Source organism: Pagrus major, chromosome 12 (assembly GCF_040436345.1).
Source record: "Pagrus major chromosome 12, Pma_NU_1.0".
Taxonomy (NCBI): Eukaryota; Metazoa; Chordata; class Actinopteri; order Spariformes; family Sparidae; genus Pagrus; species Pagrus major.
Window position 1 is genome coordinate 13,205,850 of NC_133226.1, and position 24,898 is coordinate 13,230,747.

The 24,898-nt window shown below is 39.9% G+C and overlaps 2 protein-coding genes across 2 annotated transcripts in view; both read left to right on the forward strand.

Moving 5' to 3' along the window:
• The window catches only part of bcr (BCR activator of RhoGEF and GTPase), a 90,694-nt gene extending 79,081 nt beyond the window's left edge, over window positions 1–11,613 (forward strand). The window contains exons 17-23 of the mRNA XM_073477948.1: window positions 2,509–2,568; window positions 2,906–3,015; window positions 3,893–4,032; window positions 4,606–4,740; window positions 4,835–4,940; window positions 6,616–6,778; window positions 6,858–11,613. Of these exons, the coding sequence (XP_073334049.1) occupies window positions 2,509–2,568; window positions 2,906–3,015; window positions 3,893–4,032; window positions 4,606–4,740; window positions 4,835–4,940; window positions 6,616–6,778; window positions 6,858–6,947 (804 nt within the window). The 3' untranslated portion in view covers window positions 6,948–11,613. The remainder of the gene's footprint in view (window positions 1–2,508; window positions 2,569–2,905; window positions 3,016–3,892; window positions 4,033–4,605; window positions 4,741–4,834; window positions 4,941–6,615; window positions 6,779–6,857) is intronic.
• Window positions 11,614–18,051: 6,438 nt separating this feature from the next.
• On the forward strand, window positions 18,052–23,996 carry adora2ab (adenosine A2a receptor b). The gene is made up of 4 exons (XM_073478119.1): window positions 18,052–18,603; window positions 18,740–18,871; window positions 21,336–21,439; window positions 22,033–23,996. Exons 1-4 carry the CDS (start codon window positions 18,404–18,406, stop codon window positions 23,025–23,027), a joined length of 1,431 nt encoding a protein of 476 aa, XP_073334220.1. The 5' UTR covers window positions 18,052–18,403; the 3' UTR covers window positions 23,028–23,996.
• Window positions 23,997–24,898: the final 902 nt, after the last annotated feature.

Genomic DNA, 24,898 nt, shown 5'->3' on the forward strand with positions numbered 1-24,898 from the left:
CCACAGCAGGGCAGGTGTGTGTGTGTTTGTGTGCCCCCGTGTGTGTGAGGTTTTACACCGCTGAACATTGTTTAGCCTTCCAGAAAAACACACAAATTAATCTTCTCTTGGTGTGTGAAAGAGCTGTAATGTCTTATTTTGTGTTTTTCTTGAACACAAAAGCAAGAAAAACACCAAACACAAAAGCATTAAAACAGTACTGATGACTGTGTTCTTTCACAGGAGTGACAACAATGGTGTAACATTAGCTTCATGTTGTTTCATGCGTTCACTGGATCCATATAAGCAGTGTCCTGAACAGTTTGTTCAAATCTACACTAGGAAAAGTCCCTTTGTTGCTCGCTGTCTGCCAAACTGTCTATGAATTATAGTCACAATGCTCCACCTGGTGGTTCCTCTGGAAATCCTGCGACATGATCGCTTCTTGACAGATGATGTCATTCAAAACAAACCACCCAGACTGGTGAGAAAGTCGCTCAGGAGGATTTTCAATAATCCACAGCGAGAAACTGATGCTGCTGTCTTCAGTAGAATGAATCCAACAGATTACTGTTCGGTTTTACTGATTTACCAACAAAATGAATGTTTGGAACAGAATAAATAACCATTTACTTGCCAGAGTGGTTGGTAGTCGAACAAACCATCCAGGTGTTGGTAATTTATCATTAGCCTACCTAACAGTTTGAACGTGTGATTGTTGTTGATTTATGCATCTAGATGACATTCTTATCAGAGATGTTATTCTCCTTCTCCTGCTCAGGGACTACAGATGTAAATTAGCTGGTAACCCTAACAAACAAAACAAACAAACATAAATACATACATACGAAAAAGTAATAGATAGACTCTAATGCTCTCCAACTTGTAGTATCTTTTTTCTCACCCTTGCTTCATATACTGTACATATAAACGTTTAGTCAAGTATGTCAGATCGATTTTGTTCCAAAACGACATATTCTTCTGACAATAAATCATTTATTTCATGGCAAAAGTCATCGTGAACAAAAGTTACAATATTATTCAAAAAGTAAAAATGCCATGATGCTATTTTTGATCATCAGTTTTTATATTTGTTCATTAACATTTTAAGCAAACATTTTTAACTTTGCTAAGTGTGATACTTTCAGGAAGAAAATGACTTTTAACCGTATAAATCATAGGCCTAATCAACAACTTGATTATCTGACTGTGGTGTAAAAATGTTCTTTTTTCGTTTTTTTAAGTAGCGTTTCTTTACTGTCTCAGCTCATACTGTTGCCTTCATGTCAACATTTATTGCAGTTTAGTTTTACAGATCTCATTTATTGGAAAAGTATCTGTTGTTAAACAGCACAGTGTTCACTAGACCTCCATCCAAGCTGTAGAAGATAAAAATCTAATTTGTTGACCAAAAACTTGAGCTTTTAATGCATTTTATCAGGAAGCAAGAGGAGCTCTTGTGGCTTTGCTGTTTTTAGTGCAGCGTAATTCTTTATAGATAAACGGCTCAAACCAAAGAGCACTCTGAGCAGTGAAAGATTCAGTTATGAGAAACATGATCCAGCTTCGCACGCAACCAGATGGGCCTTAGCCTAGGTAAACATCCAACATACAGTATACTGTGTGTGTTTGTTTCATGGTGTCCTGTGTGCGTGTGTGTGTGTGTCTGTGTGTGTACCCAGATTTATTGCCCCAGATGGCATGTCTCCTCAGATCTGAGTGTTTGTGCATGTTTGGGTGTGAATTATAATGTCTTTCAACAGATCTGTTTATTATGTTTATAAAAATACAGTAGGGGGATGTTACATAATAACAAACCACCTTTAAAAAAACATTCCAATGTGATGGTGGGAAGATTTGTACTGTTAATGCAGTTATAAATTAATGTACTGCTATGTTGGCGTAACTAAGCTGTACATACAGTACGTAGGACAACAGTATGTAAAGATAACCCAATCTTTACAAAATAAACATTCATAATGCGTGTAGCTGCAGTGGTCCGTGAGAAAATGGTCAGATACATTATAATTCAATTTAAGCTTTATTTCTTACTTATCCTGCTAAATGACACACAAATGTGAAGTGGTGGAAGAAGAATAAGTTACAGTTATGAGCACAATAATATGTGCCTCATGTAGTTAAAGTAGCACAGTAAAAGTAGTGGTTCTAAGTAAAATGTCACCTGTAAGTGATACAAGATTATATCTGACATTATTAGATTGTTCGTACTTTGTAGACCTATTGTATTTTTTGGTAAATATTACTATGAAAAGTAACTTTACTCGTCAAATAAATGTAGTTGAGTAAAAAGAGCAATAATGCGTCTCAGATGTAGTGGAGTAGAAGTAGAAAGTGGCAGAAAATTGAAATGCTCAAGAGTAAATTGTACTTGAATACAGTCCTTAAGTAAATGTATGTGTAATGTAATAAGTTTCATTAAAACAAACAGCTTCCTGATGATGATTTTGAAGGATCAGCTGTGTGAATATTTTGAAATGCTAACATGTATTGTCTTTGTCCTCCCCCCAGCTTGACCCTCAGACTCTCCAAGGCAAAGATTGGCAGAGAACAGTAATTCCCATGAACGGGGTGAGTCGATCACATTAGTTATACTTTTTCAGAGTTCATTTCTGTGAATGTTTCCTCCCCTGACACTTAAAATTTGAGCTATTTTATCAAAATACTCATATTAGGTGTCACTGCTAGATCGCTCCAACGCAGCCTCACATATATAGTAAAGCAGCAGGCAAAAATGAGAAAGCAGTTTTTCCAGGATGTGATTCAGCAGTTGATTTGACATCTGGTTTTAACATGGCAGGATTTCCTTGAGATCATGGGAAGCTATTGCAGATGGATTCCTGGCTCTTAGATTGGCATCTCACTCTGTAAACCTGTTTTAACGTTAAGTCCTTTCTTCCCGTGTCAGATCGAGGTTAAACTTTCCATGAAGTTCACCAGCCGAGAGTTCAGCCTGAAGAGGATGCCCTCACGGAAACCCATGGGTGTGTTTGGAGTCAAGATCTCCACAGTGACCAAGTGAGTTCACATTTAAATGGCTGCCTGATTATAGGTTGATCATCAGGTCACTTTTATTGTTAACCTCCCAAACGGTTATCCTTGCTTCGATCGGACTATCAGGCATAAAGGGAACATTTGTATTCTACGCTGGTGTTCCTCAGGGCTCAATTCTAGACCCCTTCTTCTTTTATGCGTGTGTTAATCTTTTCGATTCTTTCCTCACATCCCACAATGTTATGCTGCTGATTATTTTTTATATTTTTGGAAATAGACAAATTGTTAATTTCTTATTCTTATCAGCATTAGCAATTCACATTATCCACTATGCAGACTGCCAACTGTCTCACTCTTATTGTAAACGGTAGCCAGCTCTTCGTAAACACTTCATCCAGAATGTTGCATGTTTTAGACGATTAATAAGACCATTTTTCTGTTTATTCCCGATGCAATAAAGGTCAAAGAGACTCCAGATATAAATATTTGTTCATTGTGAACACTTTGCCGCCTTAATTTCCTTCTTCAAAGGAGGAAGGAAGAGGTCGTAGGGAGACAGTTGGGAGGGAAAAGAGGAAGAGAGAGAGAATGTAGTAGAAGCACCAGTGTGTTGTGTTTGTGGCCACTGTTGTTGCTGATGAGTGACGTTAATGAAGATTAAAGATAACAAGTCTAACCCACTTGTTAGATTTGCCAGCAAAAATCAATTAGCGTTGTAGATAAAACATTTTAACAGATACACGAGCCAAGAACCAGAGGCATTACTAGCCTTTCCAGTAATCAAAACAATGCAAAACACAACTGTTAGTCTTGTTTATTTCATCCTTTCGTCTCTGTAAACAAAACATTCATTCAGTATTTGAGTGTTTCTAATATAAGCTGCTCGTTGGTGATCATCCAGGCGAGAACGCTCCAAGGTGCCCTACATTGTCCGGCAGTGCCTCGAGGAGATTGAAAGGAGGGGTATGGAGGAGGTGGGCATCTACCGAGTATCAGGGGTCGCCACTGACATTCAGGCCTTGAAGACCGCCTTTGACACCAGTGAGTACAGCCTTCATCTACACACAGTATTTAATTGTTGCTGTTGTCACTTGTAAACATGGCAATATGACCATATTTCAGTTAAATTCCTCTTTTTGTGTTATAGTAAGCAGTATATTCAGTAGACTTGATTTAAGATACAATATTTTGTTAGGATACAATATTTACAATGTATTTGCCAACAGTATAGATTGTTTTTACATTTCTATGCATTTCATGGCCGTGCATTTCTAGGAAAGAAGGCTGAGACAATTTATTGACCATCGCCTGAAGGAAACCCTTTTCTAGTCTTTCTATTTCTGTTGATCAGGTGATCATTTTTGTAGCTATCTGACTGTGAGTTTGAGGCATAATCTCGGATTAACCAGATTTCTGAACTAACTCCTTATGAACTTGCATTTTCGTGTGTGCTAACTGTGAATGTATAAGTGCGTGGTTTGGACTGCAATTCTGATGAGATACTGAAAACGAAGACGCATGGCAACTGCTGCTTGTGCCCAGGTGTTCCCCTGTCTTATCCTTCCCCTTTGTCATTGCTCCCGTTTTGATGTTGCTGTCATCGCTCTCCTGTAGATCACAAAGATGTGTCAGTGATGATGAGCGAGATGGACGTCAATGCCATCGCAGGGACCTTGAAGCTGTACTTCAGAGAGCTGCCGGAGCCACTCTTCACTGACGAGCTCTACCCCAATTTTGCAGGCGGCATTAGTAAGTTACTATTGAAAACAGCTAACTATTAATGCTGTAAAAGAAAAAGTCCTTCATTTGCAGGATATGTAAAAACTCCTTTGCTTCATTGCAGCCCTGTCTGATAGTGTTGCCAAAGAGAGCTGTATGTTGAACTTACTGCTGTCGCTGCCTGAACCCAACCTGGTCACATTCCTTTTCCTGTTGGATCACCTGAAGAGGTAGGAACAAGTAAACACACACACGCTTGCAGATACACACACAACAAGTACATACATTAATATTCCATATTTTAATTTCATTTCTGTGTAACAATGTTATCTACATGTAAAACTTGCACCTGAGAGGATCAACAGCTAATATCTCTTGGATGTGATTTGATGTTTTCAAAATGGCGTACTGTTGTGTGCAGTTCTAAGTGCTGTATCGTAGGCAACTGGACTTGTTTCAGTTTCTTGAAGACGTTTCACCTCTCATCCAAGAGGCTTCTTCGGTTCTAACTGAATACACAACGTCTTCAAGAAACTGAGTCCAGTTGCCTACGATACAGCGCTTAGAATTACCATGACCTGGATGACAGAGAGCCTTCATCAACATGTTGTGTGCAGTGTTCACCTGGGTCACTTGGATGGGATGTTATTCAACTGCAACAGCAAAATGTCTTCTGGTTACCATGGTGATTTCGAATAAAATGAGGCTTAAAGCATTATGTGAGCACTAACAATGCAGATACATCTGTTTAAAAGCATTGCATGAGTGAAATGGATGGTGCGAGGTTAGAGTTTGCCATTCAGGGCAGGCTATTACCTCGCACCATCAAGAACATTTATTTAATCAAATACACAGTCAGGCAAGCAGGAGATGGAGAGGAAACCATTTCTAACTTATATTTAACATACTGTTAAGAAATTATTATTATTTTTACGTTTATATGTTAAAAATGTCACATTTCTAAACATCACAATTGTCATAAGCCCAAGGTCGCGCCTTTAAATGGCTACTTTTGTCCGACCAACATTTCAAAGCCAACTAAGAGACAACGACATGTCGTCCAACCACATTGGTCATTAAATGTGTTATGGTTATTCCAAACAGCGCCATTCAAAGACATGGAGACACAGCATTGTTCGAATATTTTAATTACAGCACACATTTTCAACTAAAAGTGACACAAATGGTTGTCAAGAAAGAAAAAAAAGAGCTAAATTGAAAAGTTCAGTCCCTGCTATGTAAAATATGGACTGTAAAGTGCAGAAGTGCCTTAAACCTGCATTCTTTCTGGCAGAGGGCAACTGCACTGGTTTCAAAAAGAAAGTCTGATTCTATGTAATCTTATGAGAAAATAACCATACTTCTTACTTGATTTATTACCTCAGTAAACAGTTTTGCTAATGAGTTTATAATCTGAATCATTAATTTCAAGTCTTCAAAACAGTATGAGGTTCATTTTGTAAATTACGGTCCCATTAAGAGTTAAATAGATAAGCTTTAGGACGTGGCTTCCATGTGATTGAAAAGATTGCTACAACAGCGACCATCAGTCAGGATAGAGCAGTGTGTATGCTCCCCAGCTCCACTCTCTCTCTCAAATATAGTCACTTCTGGCTCCAAAATAATAGTCAGTTGCTGCATAAAGTTGGTGTGAATGTCAGATTGTCGGCTTGGGAAGGTTACAGAAATGGTCATACACATATTAATAAATGAATATGTAGACGGAAAATGTTTGTCTGCTTAATGAGTGACTTAAATGATTAATCAAATAGCGACTGGTTCTGTCAACCAGCTTATCAATGAATCAATTCACCAATAGTGGATCACAGCAATTTATCATCACCTACATGTAGTCTTGTCCTTTACCTGCACTAACAATGGACTTGTCTGCCTTCCTCTCCTCAGGGTGGCAGAGAAAGAAAGTATCAACAAGATGTCTCTCCACAACCTGGCAACGGTGTTTGGGCCGACCTTGCTGAGGCCTTCCGAGAAGGACAGCAAGATCCCCGCTAACCCCACCCAGCCCATCAGCATGGGAGACAGCTGGTCCCTGGAAGTTATGGCACAGGTGACTTTAACTTCAAGAGGATGCTCTGCTATTTCCCATTGCAAATTTCATCTCTCTAACATTTTACGCTTCCTTCCAGGTCCAAGTGTTGCTGTATTTCCTGCAGCTGGAGACGATCCCCACCCCGGACAGTAAACGACAGAGCATCCTCTTCTCCACTGAAGTATAGAGCGAACATTGACTCTGCCATACTTTGACCATGAAGGAGTGAAAAAGAGATGGACCGTGGCTCAAAGTGAGCCTATAGTAGTGTGTTTATGAATTGACTGTCCAGACTCCTGTAAAGGGTCGTCTCTGGTGATGCCTGCCTCTCCTCAAACACAAGAGGGCGCCATTGGACCTCAGAGGATGTGAGGTCCTTGCCGTTCATATCTGTCATTATCTGATATTTAGTGTGATTCCTTGTACCTTCAGTGATGGTGTGGATACATCTGCCATCCACATTTCTCCACATTGCTCTTTGTTGGTCTTAACATTGAACCTTTACAGCTTGTGTGGTTCATAAGTCAAGACATCGTCAAAAATCAGTCCATAAGAGAACAAAATCTTGATTCTTGAATTAGTTTGCCATGTCCCTTTGTGTTTGGGCATTGTTCTCTGTCTGTGTTTATTTTTGGACAATCATCAGCTCAAGACTGCAAAACGTGTTAATCCATCTCAAACATTGCTTCGTGTCCTGTTAAGGAGGAATTCTGACCGTGTCTTACATCATCTCAGTGCAAGAGGAGACATTTGTGCTGTATGTGGGAGTTAAAAATGAACATCCAGAGCTGCCACGATGCCCCTGGCTTTTTTTTTCTCTTTGTGCCAGGAAGCCAACACCTGTACGTTAAAGTGTTTACAACGTAAACAAACCCTGGTTGGAGTCAAGAGGTGAACACTACAGACTGTAAGAGAAAAAAAATCAACCCGATGATTAGTAATACACTGCAAAACTGACTGCCTGCGTTTTTTCCGATCATAAAAGCAAATCGTGTTGTTTGTGTCTCAAGGTAGTCTTCAGCTTAAATATCCAGGAAGCAATATATTTTCTAACATAGGAGTTGTCTGTGTTCATATCTTTGCTGACGACATGTCCTTCTTGTAACATAGGACGTTTTGCCAAATTAATATGTTGTTTGTTTGTTTCTAGGAGAAAAGGAAGCAGTTGTATTTACAGATACAGTATGTACATAATCTCAAAGTTGTATTTTTTTTTCTTTTGGTTTAACAGTATAATCATTGTTGCTATTATTGTAATTTATTTCGGGGGGAGAAATCGGTTAGTTTTTCTATGTTTTTTCTGTTGGATTAAGAAAGTGGTAGGTCTTAGCCTTGACTTCAGGTCTTGCAGTAAACAAGCAGGATTTAGCCTTGTTCTTATAGAAACTACTCTGCTGTTCTGTCCAGCCTATCGATTATTATTCATTTAGATATTATTATTATTATTATTATTGTTATTATTATTATGAAGGTAACACACACATTGTAGTTACATACTGTATGCTGCTGCTGTGGAAAAGGCACAAGCTCTTTAACTGCTGGGTGTTCCTCAGCAGAACGTCTCACATCCAGAGACCGTCTCCTGTCTAGTGTAGACATTATGCAATGTCATAACACAGCACACACACACACACACACACACACACACACACACACACGTATGACATTGTCTCTTTTTGTACCATTTAATCTGTGGCTGCAGAAGTGCACTCATGTTAGAACTACTGTATTACAATTTAAGTGACCTGAGCACTCCGTGGAAGAGCATATCTGTTGGTTTGAATGAAGGAATTTTATTTTGTTTCATCTTCTCCTGATATCTTTTTTAAATTTATCTCATGCATATGGCAAAATATCCAAATAATTATTTGTCCCTTTAACTCTTCTTTATCCTGTTAAGCCTGGAGGTGTCCAACTTAATGGTCAATTTAAAGGAAAACGCTTAAGATATTTGACTTTTTTCTCATTTTAATTTCTGTGTCCTTGATTTAACATGCAGGCATGTTTTATTGATATGTTTGATGTTCCTTTTTGGTCTTGTTATTGCTGTCTTGTTCACAAATACATCAACATAGACTTAGATGTTAATAACTCGTCAGTACCTGGTTTACATTGTTACACCATGTCCTTTGCTGGCCAGTTTAAAGGATAAGTTCACCGACAAGTCTGTCTTAAATAAGGTTCCCATATAGACATTGGAAAATGGTTAAGCTTGCTGTCATCATTCCTTATGTTCACACTGGCCAAAAGATCCCTTCCCACTGCACTTTCAATAAAAATGAGGGGACACAAAGTTGAAGGTAATATGAGGCTTCAGCAGTCTGAGCCAATACTCCTGTTTATCATCTCGTCTCTCATTCTTTAAATGCCACCAGAACGCAGGAAACACAGTCCTTCAAGCTCAATTTTTTAAAATTGTTTCAAAAGCCTCCCTATTTTTGAGGTCTTAAGGCTGGCAAGTATGGTTATCCTCCAAATTAGAGTCCATCTAGAACCAACTTTCCCCTTTTTTTCCAGCGTGGAATCACCGTCCAGAAAAAACAAAAAGGGCAGAGAATCAGGATTGTGGATTTTGTCCCCATCACTTTGAAAACACATTAGGATGGGTTCTTTCAATGGCCATGATGAAATGAACGAATGATTACAGCAAACACCTGTTTCCATGTTCATACGGACGGCTGACTAGTGTATAAAAACACTTGAAAAGGTCATTTAAAGGTCCAGTGTGTATGATTTAGAGGGGTTTACATGCAGAAATGGAACAAAATATTGACACGAATTGAACATAGTTATGTTTTCATTTGTGTATAATCCCCTGAAACTAAGAATCAGTGTTTTTTCGTTACCTTTAAATGAGCCTTTTATATCTACAGATGAAGGAGCGGAGTCCTTCGTGTTTCTACAGTAGCCCAGAATCACCAAACCAAACATGCTTTTTTAATGTTTTTAGCGACCACTATAGTAGAGGGTGAGACGAGTGGTGTTGCGCTCTGTAACCACACTGCCAGATGCCACTGAACCCTACACACTGGACCTTTAAGGAAAAATACCATGATTATTATCTTAAGCATAAAGCTATAACCAATCAACCAGTTTAGTGCATCTGATAAGGGCTTGTGTGTGGTTGCGTCCGTGTTTAAGAAAACATAGGGGGGCTCATATGAGTAAATGGTAGTAATAACAAGTTTTTAACACAATTGTCTTTAGACTTTTAAAAGCAAGAGGAGTCTTTCCTTTTGGATACATATCAACTCTCTAAATGTCAAGACATTTACACTCAAATTGCACATGATACTATAGACGAAGCGCCATAATTGTATCAACCCCATCAATTACAATGTCGAGATTTTATTGTGAAAGTGTTCATCCCACCGATTTTGGCCTACTGTAGCATGCGCGCACATTGTTTCACCGTCTGTATTTTAAGATGTGAGACAGAGAGTGACTCCATCCTTCATTCATTCATCCGTCACCTTTATAACAAGTCCCGATTGCCTACACTACTCTACCCTATCGTGCCTCGACACTTTGTTTTCGTTTCTTCAGTGGAGACTGTGACGGTCGTTCAGTCTCCTGTTGCCTTTGCTGAGGACGGCCACACACCTTTCATCTCTTAACGACTAAGACAGGACCTTAAACTTAAGCGTGGTCTTAGCTCATACCGTACACGCCCGTTCTACTCGCCACCTTCATCTGACTGTGATGCTGTCATTCGAACTGTGTTAAAGTCAGTCTTAATGGGGCAAAGAAAAAAAATCTGTTGCCCTTGTGCTTGTTTTAGCTCTTAAAGTTTCAGCCCCTTTAACGCCTTGTATTCTTATTTATTTATGCTTTGCCCCTGTTTGGTGTAAGAAGGTGTACTGGAGCTATTTATTTATGATATAATATCGTCTAAAGCTAAATTAATGTTAGAGAAACTGTGTGCTTTCTTTGGGAAAATGTCTGTTTTTATGGAACATCCTGCTAAAGTTTGTCACTATTTTGTCCCAGAACCTGTGTGCAACCACAGACGTCTTTTAAGCCCCTTACTCCTGCGTCATCGGCTCATCTCTGTAGTTGCTCGTGTCGTACAACAGACTGGCCACTGTGATTGTTTAGCGGGTGCAGGTTCTTGTCAGTTTGCAGGGGTAGATTTTGTGAGTTAACACAACTCATACTTCTCTTACTTTTCCATGGAAGTTGTATAATATGTATTATACTAGAGAGTACATTATTTGGTTTCCGTTTTATTTATTGTGGCGTCCACTGATTGTTGAGGACTGAGCTGGTACGCCTCTAGTCTCTATGAAAAGCCGAGCTGTCAGTATGTGGTAGAGGAGAAAAGAGTCTTATGTTGCTCTAAAATCTGCATTGTTTGGTCTGTTGATTGTCAGTGTAACTGCATGTACCCTCCATAACCGCAGCCCCACAGTTCTGTACCTGAACAAGTCAAACCAACACAAAAGGTTTAATTTTCTGCGGAATAGCCTGAAGATATGGAACATATTGCTCTATATGAAAGTTACAAATGATCACCACATTTCCATACTGTAGTTAATACTTTTAAATGACCCTCTGCTGACACTTCTATGACACCAAGCTGACATTGAAATCGACTGGAAATGTGCCAGCTTTGTTTTGTTTCGACACGTAACGTAAACCCCTGGATGAGACTTGCCGACCAACCACAAACACTTTCTCTTTTTACCTTCCTCAATTTTTTGGACTCTTGTTCCTGTTCAATATTCAACGTTCTGCTTGTAGAACTGTAAAAAGGAATACTGTATCCTGAGGGCAAACATGTTTGGAAGGCATTTGCAGCCTATGTTTGTACACAAAAATGTTAAATAAAATCTCCTTGTATCTACAGAGAACGACGCGTTTGATTTCCTTTTTTGGTTTTGAGAGTAAGTCTGTCAGCTGTCATCTGTCCGGTCTTTTGCTGATGAAACCCAGAGTGCTATAAACAACAAAACCCAACACTGACGTAACAAAAAAAATACGACATGATGGATTCAACATGAATGAAATCATCTGTAGTTTAAAGGTGCACTATTTTGTTTTGGGGAAGACATTTTAATAAGAAGAGAAAGATCTTTATTGACTGATTTTCTGCGCCAAAATAAACAAGCTGACTTTAAAGGACAACACAATTTCATACTGCGTTACTTTGTTTATATGTGGCGGACCCTGCCACTTTGGATACAACAAAATTAATCTAATCTAATCTAATCTAATGAATGGCATCATGAAATGTATAAAGCTGAGATGATTACCGTGATGCAGCCCCTTACTGACATGGAGGGCAGTGTGGGTAAGACATAAGTGTAGGACCTATTTTACAACATTCAACTGAAGTGCACACAACTCAAAATCTGTTAGGCGGAGGACAACAGCAGCGACAGAGAAGAGAAGGCTAACATTGACTCCTGCTGGCTGATAGCAGGTGTAGCAGGTTCAGCTTGTCTCTGAAGACGATCTCAGAAATGATGTTCACACATGTGATGTCTCTGGATCGCCTCAGGAAGGTGGATTCTGAAGATTTTGGTGGTGAGTGTGTCTATGAAACAATCGTCCCACAATTGTTTTCTTTCTCTTAATACTCTCTGATGAATTGATTTATTATCTTGAAGTAAAGCTAATTTTTTGTGTTTATGTGGCTGAAATCACAACACACTCGTCTAACCTGTTTGCTTTTAGTGTTTTCTTTAAGTGAGTTTATGTAACTTTTTGAAGGAAGAAATATCAGATCAGATGTTCAATGAAAGTTACATATATATGCTTTAACCCCTCTGTATACTTCTGGCAGAAAGTCTCCAACAATAGTGACACATCTTCAGCCCCATCTGTGCAGCAGGGTTGATAGATCCTGCACAGCATTTGCAGTTTCTCTCATGATGTTGTCTCATGACTGAAGACACAGCAGCTATCATTAATTTGCACACTTTAACTTGAACTTTTTCACTTGATATTTGTATGTTACCTCTACCATATGTGAATGCTGAAACGTGCATCCAATACAAACTCTTATCACTGTGTAAACATGAGTGTTAACAACACTTCTCTCGTCAGTGGCAGTGTTTTTTAAACCTTTTCTTGATAAAAACAGAAAGCGAGGTAATCCAAAACTACACATGATGCGCGTAACCAAATTTATCCTCAAATATTCAAAACACTCAGGCCACCACACTCACACTCTTACAGTATGGTGCAGCTCCACACGTTCGCAATACAAACATGCATCCAAAAACCAGAAGTGAGTGCACTTCAGCTTCATAATCTTTGCGCACACAAACAGATTGCGAACTTCCTTTTATGCGACGGTGTGCGCACTTTTACGCACAGCCTCATCTACCAAAGCGGGTATGTGGTTGAAAGTGCATGTGGACTCAGAAGGGGTTTTCTCGCCTCCTGATGGCTGACATTTATATATTGTGAAACCCAGAGTGTTCTGTTCATCTATTTGTGTTCTGGTTTCACTTTTCTGTCCCCTCCATCCAACTGTCATCAGTTATTTCCATTCGCCTATACGCGTCACCGTTTACCAGAAGACCTCCACCACTCTGTAACACACATATATACACACCACAGAGAGAGAGAGAGAGAGAGAGAGAGCAAGAGAGAGAGAGAGAGAGAGAGAGAGGGTTGCGGCGGCGCGTGTGACTGCGCTTTTTCCTGTCGCCTACCTACTTTTGCGCTGCTTGCAACCTCTCCTGACAGACCCAACACGACCTGCCGTAGCACATGAGAGGATCTACACCTTCGCTGTGATCATTCTGTGTCTTGACTCACTGCATTCAAAGTTTCTTAGCTCAACGCATCAGCTCACCTTGTCTTTTTCACTGTTTGATGCGCGCTGCCAGCCCACACAGTGAGCACCTGCACAGGTTGGCTGGGTGGAAAGACTTCTTGATTTCACTCTCAGGAAAAAAAAAAAGGTAAGAAAAGAGGGATTGTTTTCTGCTTTTTGTCTATCTCTTCGTGTTTGTCACTTGATGTTTGGACCCTTCAACAGGTGTTTGCACATCATTTATGGTATAACAGCTGTGTCTTTCTGTATGAAATCACCAAAAACACACTCAAGCCACATCAGTTAATGGTTTTCTTGCACTATCCAATGTGTCAGGAAGATTGTGGAGTTTTAATGGCAATGAATTGATTGAAATAATGTAATTATGAGTGTGTATTTATCTCAATTTGTAAGGCTGATAAATAGAATTGAAAACTTGCATGGGATCAGTGCTGGACATCTACTACATCAAACACATAAGTTGCCCTGCGGTTCAATATTGGCTCTGGTCATGTTATGTCTCTGAGCGTTCACAGTGATGTCAACACATCCCTCATTAGTTCTACTCACAGTGCTATGGCCAATAGTAACACAGCAGCTTTCCCTCATTGTTTTCCTCTAACTGTGGTGGAGCTGAGCAGGAACATTGATTGACAGGGCAGAGACAGATCCCCTCCAGCAGGATGTGGATTTGCTTATCACTTCCTCCAAGGCCTCTGGGCACATATGGCCATGCCCATAATCATGGGGAGTAGTTTTTGCCGAAGCAGCTGACTGAAAGGAAGTTACCTTACATTATAGCCCTTAAAACTTCATCATCGGGGGAAATATGTAAGTCCACTTCTCTTTTTGTTTTATCGCTTTAACTTTGAAGGATCATTTTTCTTGAGCGGGATCAGAAACGTGAGCTGTTTAAGGTCATAACTGAAGGTCTGGACAATTTCAGTAGCTTTTCCAAACCCACTGCAGGATAAACCCTGTTTTTTGCATTCCTTGGGCCTCTGAGAAGGTTTCAGAACAATAGCGGAAAAGTAGGACTTTGGTCCGATGTACTGCCAGTCAGGATCAGCGCTGGTGGAGCTGCACACTTAGTGGGAGTGTGTGACAGCTTCAGTGAATTTGTGAATAGGGCTGGGAGATATGGCCTGAAGATAATATTGCACTATTTTTAGTCTATATCTACACAATATCTCGATATTTTGAAATCTCCTCAAAAGAACTGGGCGACAAAATGAAACATCACAGTATTTTTTACCAAATACGCAAACAATAGTATGAGAATATTGTAAGACAATGACATTCTTGCTAAATAATCTTCAGTAATGTGGAAATTATGACGAAGTGGGGAAAGGCAAGTATTAGAACAAACAGTCTGGTAAGTTCAGAAAATGACATCACTTTACTGTAATGTAGCCTTTAAAACCCAGGAAAGACACTTAAAACACCTATGCCATATCACCATAAAATGATTTCTAAAATCTAAGACAATATAAAGTCTCATATCACAATAATGAAATAATATCAGCATATTGTCCGGCCCTATTTGTGGACACCATAGTGCAGTTAGGATTTTTAACCAAGCAGTCTTCTTATAGTACAAATGAGGCCAGTTTAAATGAGGTGTACGCAGCTGTAAAATAACTCTTTCTATTCACTGAGACCATAGTGCTACTTAAGCAAGGAATCAAAAGCAACAACCCTTCTTTATTTAAACAAATAACAGTCAATTTGAGCAGAACTGTGAAGAGAAATGTGAGTTTCCAACCCCAAAAAGTCTGCGGTATGATACTACTCAACAGGGAATTCCCCAATAACCGAATTAAACTGAATTGAAACTGAACATCATTCATATTATTCTGATGATACAAAGCTATCTCTTCTTCAAAGCTGATTACAGGCTGAGAAATTATGGCATTAAGATTTGAACACAATTATTTGACACACTCGATGAGGTATGGTACTAGATGTGGCTGTGGTATGAGTACGCTGAGGCCTCATGACAGTTGCCTTATACATTTCTGACACAGTGGGAGAAAAACTGTGTAAACAGTGCGATTGATTAAAGATTGGATTGGGAATTCCTATTCTCTGACGTTAGACACACTCAGAATAGGTCAGACTTGTCCCAGCCTTGCGCCATTAGTGACCAAATTTCCCCTTTGTTGCCACAGAATCATTTGTTTGCTGTTCATTCAATCTTGTTGAATCTTATCTTGTCGAATTTTACTCACTCTATAGTCCTTGGCAGGAACTAGGTCATATCTACAAATCTTTTTTTTTCTTTTTTCCTTCACCGAAGTCAATAACTTTTGCCTTCAACATATGTCCACTCTGTGTCCGGTCATTCAAGTCATAGATAAAAGCACGTTGTATTTGTTTTTCTAACAACAGGATGGATCGTGTGCCATATAGTCGAGGTGAACTGACATACAGCAGTCCATTTAGGATGTTGATGCTGGCATTATAGCCTGACCTATATTTCTGAAGCCGATATGTCAATATTTACTTTTTTTAAAAAAGCCAATATTACTGAAAGGTAAAGCACCTAAATGCATGACAAAAGCAACTTTAGGGAATAGTTCGACATTTTCAGAAATACATTTATTTGTGTTTTTGAGTCAGTGTATTAAATGATCTCATGAACAACTAATCAAGATACTATCCAAATCACAGGAGAAGCAATGTCATCATCAATGTAGCATTACGAAGCTACAGAAATGCTACAGCCTATGAATCAGAAAAAAGGGAACATGCTTGTTTGGTACAGACGCCAATGGAAATCACATCGTATTCGTCATATTTTCTCAGTGAAAATGAAACCTACGGAACTCATGAAAAAACATGATTTTTGCATATCGCTCAGCCCTAATGTGCGTTAACAATGACCCTATTCACATGGCAGCCATCTTCCTCTGGCATCATGCTCAGGATGGGAAGCTAAAATGTCGTAGTGCTGTGGTTGCAAGGTTGCAAGTCCTATAAATGTAGGAAATCTGACAAATTATCATTTCACCATTTCCTATTGCAACTAAAAAGACAATGCGCAGTGAAAATCTGGACGTAAATCAGGCCATATTTCACGGTAAAACAACATATTTGAACTGACCAGCTACCTATCAGACAACAGCTAATGTTAGCATCAGACCCCTTCCTGGCTGACATGATATGATATGATAGGAAAGTTGAAAATTAGTTCTCAAATAACACAAATCTTGGACACATTTAATTAAACCTGGAAGTGAAACACACTGGATGTAATCTCACAGTAATCTTGGCCCCCCCTTAGCTAATACGTTGTCAAATATGTTGTTTTATCTTGAAGTATGGCCTGGTGATTTTCACAATCCTCCAACTTTTAAGTTGCTGATCAATCAGGAAGGAGTGAAATGATAACAATTTGTCAGATTCCCTACGTTTATACATACAACATTTGATCTTCCCGTCCTGAGCGTGGCATCAATAAAAATGTCTGCCATGTGAGTACGGCCTATTACAGCGTGTAACTCCCTGTAATACCACAACTTCTCGTTTCTTTACGTTTCGGTTTGTGCACGTATCGATAAAACAAACAAATGACATAAACATGTTAATGAGTGAGCTTTGAGCAGTGTTGTTAGGCACAGAGCCAGGCTATCTGTTTCCCCTCGCTTCCAGTATTTATGCTAAGCTAGGCTAAGCTTAACACTTCCTGGCTCTAGATCCATAATAATCCACAGATGTGAGCGTGGTACCAACCCTCACATCTAACTCTGGGCAGGAAAGTGACTGAGCATGTTGGGTCGTACCAGTCCTGGTTGATACTTCAAAAACAACACACTGAAATTCAACTGATTAATCCCGGTATTGTTTCGCTAAGCAAACGGGCACATTTTTCAGGTTTTGGATTGTCTCCTGCATTCTTTCACACCGACTTCTTTACTGTAGTTCAAAGATCATTTTAATTATTCCTAATTGATGGAGAGAAAATTAATCATAGTGCTTGGTTATTATTATCTGACACGATCTGGAAACCTGTCTGTCTTTCTTTCTCACTCCCCTGAGCTGTTGTACCCCAATAACCTGAAAAACTTGGCCTACATTTCATTCAGACTCCTCCTTTGTGAAGGTTATCTGGGGTAACATAGCCTCATCTGCTTACAATTTAGCAAAAATACCCTGAAGAAACACAGCAAAGTTAGTTTAACAAAGTGTTCCAGTACTGTTGCAATGGCTTTGAGATTTATAGATAGTTCATTTTGTCTAATTATCAGTGATTTTCGTGGAAAGCATGACAGTGACGGGAATGATTAACGTGCGTGGAAGGGTTTCGGGAAACTTTTCCTGAAATAAAAGGTGCATTGTTGGACTGTCTGCTTTGGCCCTGTATAGAAACAAACTGTCATCCTGAGATAGATGGCTTTTCTGACGCATGTGTGGTAACCTGCAATCTGTTTGTACAGGCCACTGAGATTGTGCTCTTACTCTCTCTCTCTCTCTCTCTCTCTCTCTCTCTCTCTCTCTCTCTCTCTCTCTCTCTCTCCAGCCCACTCTGCTCTTAATTTGGCAGCCATCGGGCAAAACTTCCAGACGCTTCCTCCTTGATATTCCGCTTCCATCTGTGACAGAGTTCACCAAGCTGAACGCAAAAGAGACAAGGAGGAAGAGTGACGGACTGGTGTGTGTGACAGTTAAAGAGTGAGAGTGAAGTCAGGCATCACAAGAGCCATGTTCGTGGTGGGAACTTCCTGCCTTGGCCGTCCTCCCGTGACACAATCACTCTTCCCTTAAGACGCACCATGCGGTTTGGCAAGCAGGTATCGTGTCTGAAAACACATCGAGCAGCTGAGTCCGTGGGATGAAAGCGCAAAGAAAACAAAAAGGAGGAAAAAACAACCATGCAGAAGAATGAACAGCTGGTCTATATTGGCCTGGAGCTGGTGATCGCCTGCCTGGCTGTGGCTGGGAACATCCTGGTGTGCTGGGCCGTCTGCCTCAACTCCAACCTGCAGAGCATCACCAACTTCTTTGTGGTGTCACTGGCGGTGGCAGATATTGCTGTGGGGCTGCTGGCAATTCCCTTTGCCATCACTATCAGGTATCATTACATTTGTTGTATCATTTTTAAATGTCTTGATCATCTTTTTTGTAGGACTCACATTCAGAAATCCAGAGTTAAAATGTAAGAATGTGACTTTGAGTTTTGTATCACCTGTGATGTTTTCTCACATCAGTACCGGCTTCTGCGCCAACTTCTTCGGCTGCCTCTTCATCGCCTGCTTCGTCCTCATACTCACCCAGAGCTCCATCTTCAGCCTGCTGGCCATTGCTGTAGACCGCTACATCGCTATCAAGAACCCACTCAGGTGAGAAGAAACAAAAAAGGTTGCATCAGCTGAACTGAAAACTGAAACAGAGACAGCGTTACACACTTTCACCTCAACCAAAATCTGTTTACTTTTCAGACTTTACAAATTATTCTGGGACTTGATGAACGAGCTGCATCTTCTTATATGAAAATGATGGTTTTTGCTGTTTTCTGCAGAAGCCCTGAGAGTTTTTTTCCGGCGGTTTGTTTTCCCGTCTGTGTTTATGACCTAAGATGAGAAAAATGATTTGCTCTTTAGATTTTTCTTTATTATTTTAAATTTGTGGGGGAAAAAAAAAAAAGGTTTAGGAAGGAAACGTTTTTGTGAGGATTATTTTTCTCAGTGCTAGCACACAATATATAATAATATACATTACCTTGTGTTTAGAGTGCATGCAGAGATTATTTCATTTTATTTTCAATTATTTCTATTTTTATGTATTTGTTTATATATTTAATACTCCAATTTTGATTTAGATTTTTTTAAATTAGGAGGTAAAAATGGAACATTAAATAAAAAGTAAAAAAAAAAATACAAGAAAGAAAGAATGAAAAAAAGAAATTAAAACTCACCTGAAAGAAAACATGGAGTAGTGGTGCACTTTATCCAAAACTTATTTTTACACCTAGCGCAACTTTTTCCACCCTTGCATTTTTTTCAAACACTTTTAAAGAACAGATAAAAAAACAACAACTTTGTCTTTCTCTTGCTCCTGAGTCATAAACATGGGAGAGAAAAAAGGTCACCAGAATCTTTTTTCTACTTGCCTCTCTGGGCTTCCGTAGACGCCTCTTGCACATTACACTTACATATCGAATGGGACGCTCTTTTCGCACGTGGCACTCAAGTCGGGGGAGTGTGGGTAAACCATTAAACGTGAGAGGCGCGATATGCAGTAGCAAAACACATTGAATTATAGACAGATCTTATTCAATAAGGGCTAATCTGGCCGGCTGTGGGCAGACGCAGATATATGACACCACATCCTTTATTGGGTTACAGTTTGTTTGTTGTTGGAGAGATTAAACCTGCTGAAGGCTTTGATCCTTTACGTCCTCATAAATCAGCACAAATTTAAATTTCTCCCGAGTTGTCATTTGTTCTTCCTTTTTGTTTGGTACATGGTTTCTGCAACAGGTATTTTGACACACTATTGACTCATATCGTTCACATATGTGTAACCAAAGCTGCCATTGTTTAGTCACAGCTGCATTCTTTACCCCTGTCATGCGAGGATATTTCACCTAGTAAGCCACAGCAGGTGACGCATTTGCATAAGCGGTTGCATAACAGCTTCTCTGTGTGTGTTTGTGGGCTGCTCACGCTGGTGCCACAATCCTGGCACCGAAGGCCGCAGAGCTAATAATTCATCAGAGTTTTAGGAAGCTTTATATAGCCTACTGGCTGCCACCGTGGTCATGAAAGAGCTCGGTCACATGGGACATTGGCTGTAGGTGAGGCAATGTTACCAAGAATAGTATAGCTAATCATGCTGATTTTCTATTTTTATTCATCTAGCCAGATTTGTGCATTCCTTATGTCTGTGAATAATAATACCGCCAGCAAAACATTGGCGGTCAGGTCCAGTTGTGTGAGTCCAGAACCAAGAATACTGTTGATTTTTGAAAGTCCTTGTCTCAGTTTTGGAGAAATTGACCCCAAAAAGCTAACTTTGACATAGTAACATAAAGTTATTGTATATTTAAGTTAACGTAATCTTATCAGTGGTTGCATTGTAAAATACATTTCCTAACCTATGTCGATAGGCGTGGTATTCAGCCAATATTTATCTGAATCCTGCCCCAAGCTTGAGTTAAGTTACAAGCCAACAAAACAGTGGACAGCAAAGCCTCCACCTTTAAATACAATTATGAGTTTGAAGATTTCGGTCCTCATTTTTGTATTTCAATACATTGCTCAGAAGCTCTTATATGATCCGACTGGATAACAAATTGTTAAGATCTTTGAATTAACGTCAGAAGAAGAAGAAGAAGAAGAAGAAGAAGAAAGAAGTCTGCTGGAAAATCACAACATAAGAAGGAAATCCCCTTTATTGCAGATTTGTGCACACTCACTCAACTGAGTCATGCAGCGACACACAGCTAGATTTCACACTCCTCCGCCTTTTAACGTTGAAGGAAGGAAGGCGTTACAAAGCGGTGCTTTTTCTCCACAAAACCAAAGGAATCAAAACATTCGAGCTGTTTCTAGACATTTGCAAAATCGGAGTGTATGTAGACACAGTGTCCTTAAAAGCAAGTAATGCAACGATAGACTTTAGCGGAACAATTCAAATCTCACTTTGGCTCATTAATAAATACAGCATTTAAGCTTGAATGCACAGCCATTGTCTCTTTGTTTCAATCACCAAACATTGTGTTTTCCTTGGAGGGAGAGCATCACAGAGATTAGATAAAACAACTAGTCCTAATGTATTATTGCGCTCTGCTCAACATTTCAGGTACAACAGCCTGGTGACAGGGACGAGGGCAAAGGGCATCATCGCATTGTGTTGGGTTCTCTCAGTTGGCATCGGCCTCACACCGATGCTGGGCTGGAACAAAGGTGGGAGATTTATATGCATCCAGAAGTTCTTACCAAAGCCTGTAGGACAACAAAAATGTGACATATGTTACATCGTCCGTAGGTTTCTGTGGCGATGGTTTGATAGCTGAGTTTTGGTTTACGTTTGTTTCGCTATTAGTTATCTTTTAAGCTGGAGAATCTGAATTTTGAGAAATGGCAACAGTCAAGGAAACACCTCTCCAAACATACCCTCCTCTAAGACTCATCATCCCCTTACCAGAACAACCATTTTCAAAGTTGGCAGACATATGAAGGGGAAAAATGGGAAATTAATTGGTATTGTATTTCTAGAGATAAGTGCTCATATTAATTTCCGTATTGACAGTTAGAGGAAATGCATCCTGCATTTTCACATTGGCTTTAATTAAGTTAAGTGGTTCTTACAGGAAAGCTGAGACCAAGCCGTAAACACAAACAATGCACAGTACCACGCCATAGTGACGTGAAAAATGTTTTACCGTGTAGAATTCTTCTTTCCTGATATCAAACTGAATTGTCGCTCGTCATTCTAATTCTTTATTCTAACATTTCATCAACAATGGCAATAACTCACCTGTGTTTCCTTTGCACAGGTTGGAACAACAACACCACCACCACCACCAACTACAGCAGCTGCCCCGAAGGCCTGACGGAGTGCCTGTTTGAGGAAGTGGTTACCATGGACTATATGATCTATTTCAATTTCTTTGGCTGTGTCCTGGTGCCCTTGTTGCTCATGCTGCTCATCTATGCCCACATCTTCATGGCCGCACGTCGCCAGCTCCGACTGATGGGCCTCAAAGTTGCACACACTCCCGCTCCTGGAGAAATAACCTCATCGTCGACCACATCACGTTCGACTCTGCAGAAGGAGGTGCATGCTGCTAAATCGCTGGCCATCATTGTTGGTTTGTTTGCTCTATGTTGGCTTCCGCTTCACATCATCAACTGTTTCAACTACCTGTGTGAGGACTGCCAGCGCTCGCATATCTGGGTGATGAACATTGCCATCATCCTCTCCCATGCTAACTCTGTTGTGAATCCTTTAATCTATGCTTATCGAATTCGGGAGTTCAGACAGACCTTTCGGAGGATCATGAATCAGCACATCCTAGGGCGGAGGGATGGGCATGGTGGGAGCAGTGATAGCAGAAGTGTTCGGAGCAGCAGCATCATGCAGACTTCCTCCCACACCAGTAAAGAGGGTTCATCCTGTGGCACCATAGTGAATAGCTACATCCTGGACCCCAGCCCTGACCAAACTCCTCCAACTACTACCCATGAAACCTCTTGCCGTTGGACATCAAAGACAGTCGATGCACCAAGCCGCTACATACCCAACGGACACCAAATCAAGGGGAGCAGCATTCCGGCAATGCAGCAGCAGCAGCAGCAGCAGCAGCAGCAGCCGTGCATCATGGGAATTGCTGCTCAGGACGGAGCAGAGTCAGTCACATATCTGAGAGGAACGACAGATGTTTCGGAGGTGAAAGACAGTGGGAGTTGCATCGCTTTTGTGAATGTTCAGGCTCTCTCAATAAAACAGACAGACTGTGTTCGCTCGACAAAGCTCCCAGAAGTCTCATGACAAAAACATTTAGGTATTTGAAACATATTTCCAATGCCATAAAACATAACAGCTTGCAAACATGACAATACTATATGAAGAATGATTAATGAAGCTTCAACAAATCAACAAGCACACAACTGAATGTATTTAAAAACTGTTGGTTGTTTAAAATGCTTTCTTGACATGCAGTACCGTAACATCTACCGCCATGTGTTTTCTTTCCAAGATATATGTCCTTTTTAAAGGGATGCTCAAATGTCATACTACTCTGTTCCAGGTCATTTACACGTAGGTTAATCATTATCATTTCAGCGCTTCCTAATTGATCAGCAACAGAAAAGCCAATGGAAAGTGAAAATTCTGGAGGGACATCGTTTATGTTTCAAGGTAAAACAACATCTTTGGTAATCCATTAGCTTTCGTTAGACAACGGCTAACGGTAGCATTCGATCACTTCCTAGCTAACCTCGCAACTTGATCGAGTTACATGATACAATGGGAAAGATTTAAATTACTTCTAACATATCAGAGTACATCTTGGACACATTTATTTACGCCTAGAAGTGAAACACACTGAATGTAATCAAACGGTAACATTAGAGAGGAAGTGGTTGAATGCTGACATACGAATAGGTAATCAATATGTTGTTTTACCTTGAAATAAAACTGAAAACTGATTCCTTATGTTTATTCAACTCGACACAGCAGCATAACATTATCCCAGCAAATGGAGCCTCCCAACCTGAGCATGACACCAGAGGAAAATGGCCGCTGTGTGATTAGGGTCTATTTCAACAGTGTGTATCTTAATGTGCAGAAAACAATGCTTTCTCAACTGTACTGTATCTTGCAATGCTTTTTTAAGAAACTTCAAACTTTTTAAACTCTTGAACTTCATTTTTTTGATAATGTTGCATCAAGTCAACTTTTGTAATGCTCATGTGTATTGTTTTTACTCATTGGAGAATTAAAAGTCTTAAATACTTATTTGTTCGCTGTTTTTTATGAGCCGAGCTGACTTTCTGCTGCGAAACCAAGTGATTTAACAGTTTTACCATGAACCTACGCTTGCAACCAGACCAGACTGTTATAGATGAAGCACATACAGACTGAAAAGAGCTGTAAGTAATGGTCTGAACAAGCTATAAACAGTCCTCCCTGACAACTTGGGGAAAACACGTTGTTTGAAAGCAAGCATAAGTTGTGTACCATCCCTTGTGCAAAGCTGTGTTAAAAAGTAATTTCTCAAAATGATGGATAGCGACAGAACATTTGATGTCGCTAGTTTGAGCAGTTATTTGATAACTGCCAGGCAACATGTCCGTTGCTGGTTCAACAACCATGTGACTCCATGTGGAGCTTGTTGTTGACCTATTCAAATGTCACTCCATCTGCCTGTAGTGTGGCTACTTTCAGAGTCAAATAGACAACATAAAAAAACCACACATTTACACACATAAAGGTACACATGACCACAGACTACTCAGCCAGAGGTGTTTACAGAGCAACCTGGCTGCTGACGCCAGTCAATGAGCCTAATGCAATGGAAATCAAATGAAGGTTCATTTGATGATGTCTTTTATTATGCCATTAAGCGTTCTCGCTCCTCATTAAAAAGCCCTTCCATTGCTGGAAAGACCTGCATTAAGCTACATTTACGTGCCTTGAAGCAACCAAAGAGACATGGGTATGTATCCAGCTCATGTATGTTTATTCAAAAACTATGCATATGATTTGTATATTGCACTTTGTGGTTTGGATGAAGCCATTTCATTTTAATGCTTTGTTTTTCCCAGCTATTTTGATAAGCATGAGATAAGGGTTATGGACATTGTGTTATTGACAGTGATTCAAATCTGAGTCATTAATAGAAAAATAAAAAACAAAAT

Coding starts and splice junctions, on each gene's coding strand:
- adora2ab (XM_073478119.1), top strand. CDS start 18,404: ATGCAGAAGAATGAACAGCTGGTCTATATTGGCCTGGAGCTGGTGATC. Junction 18,604..18,739: donor CCCTTTGCCATCACTATCAG/GTATCATTACAT, acceptor TTCTCACATCAG/TACCGGCTTCTGCGCCAACT. Junction 18,872..21,335: donor GCTATCAAGAACCCACTCAG/GTGAGAAGAAAC, acceptor TCAACATTTCAG/GTACAACAGCCTGGTGACAG.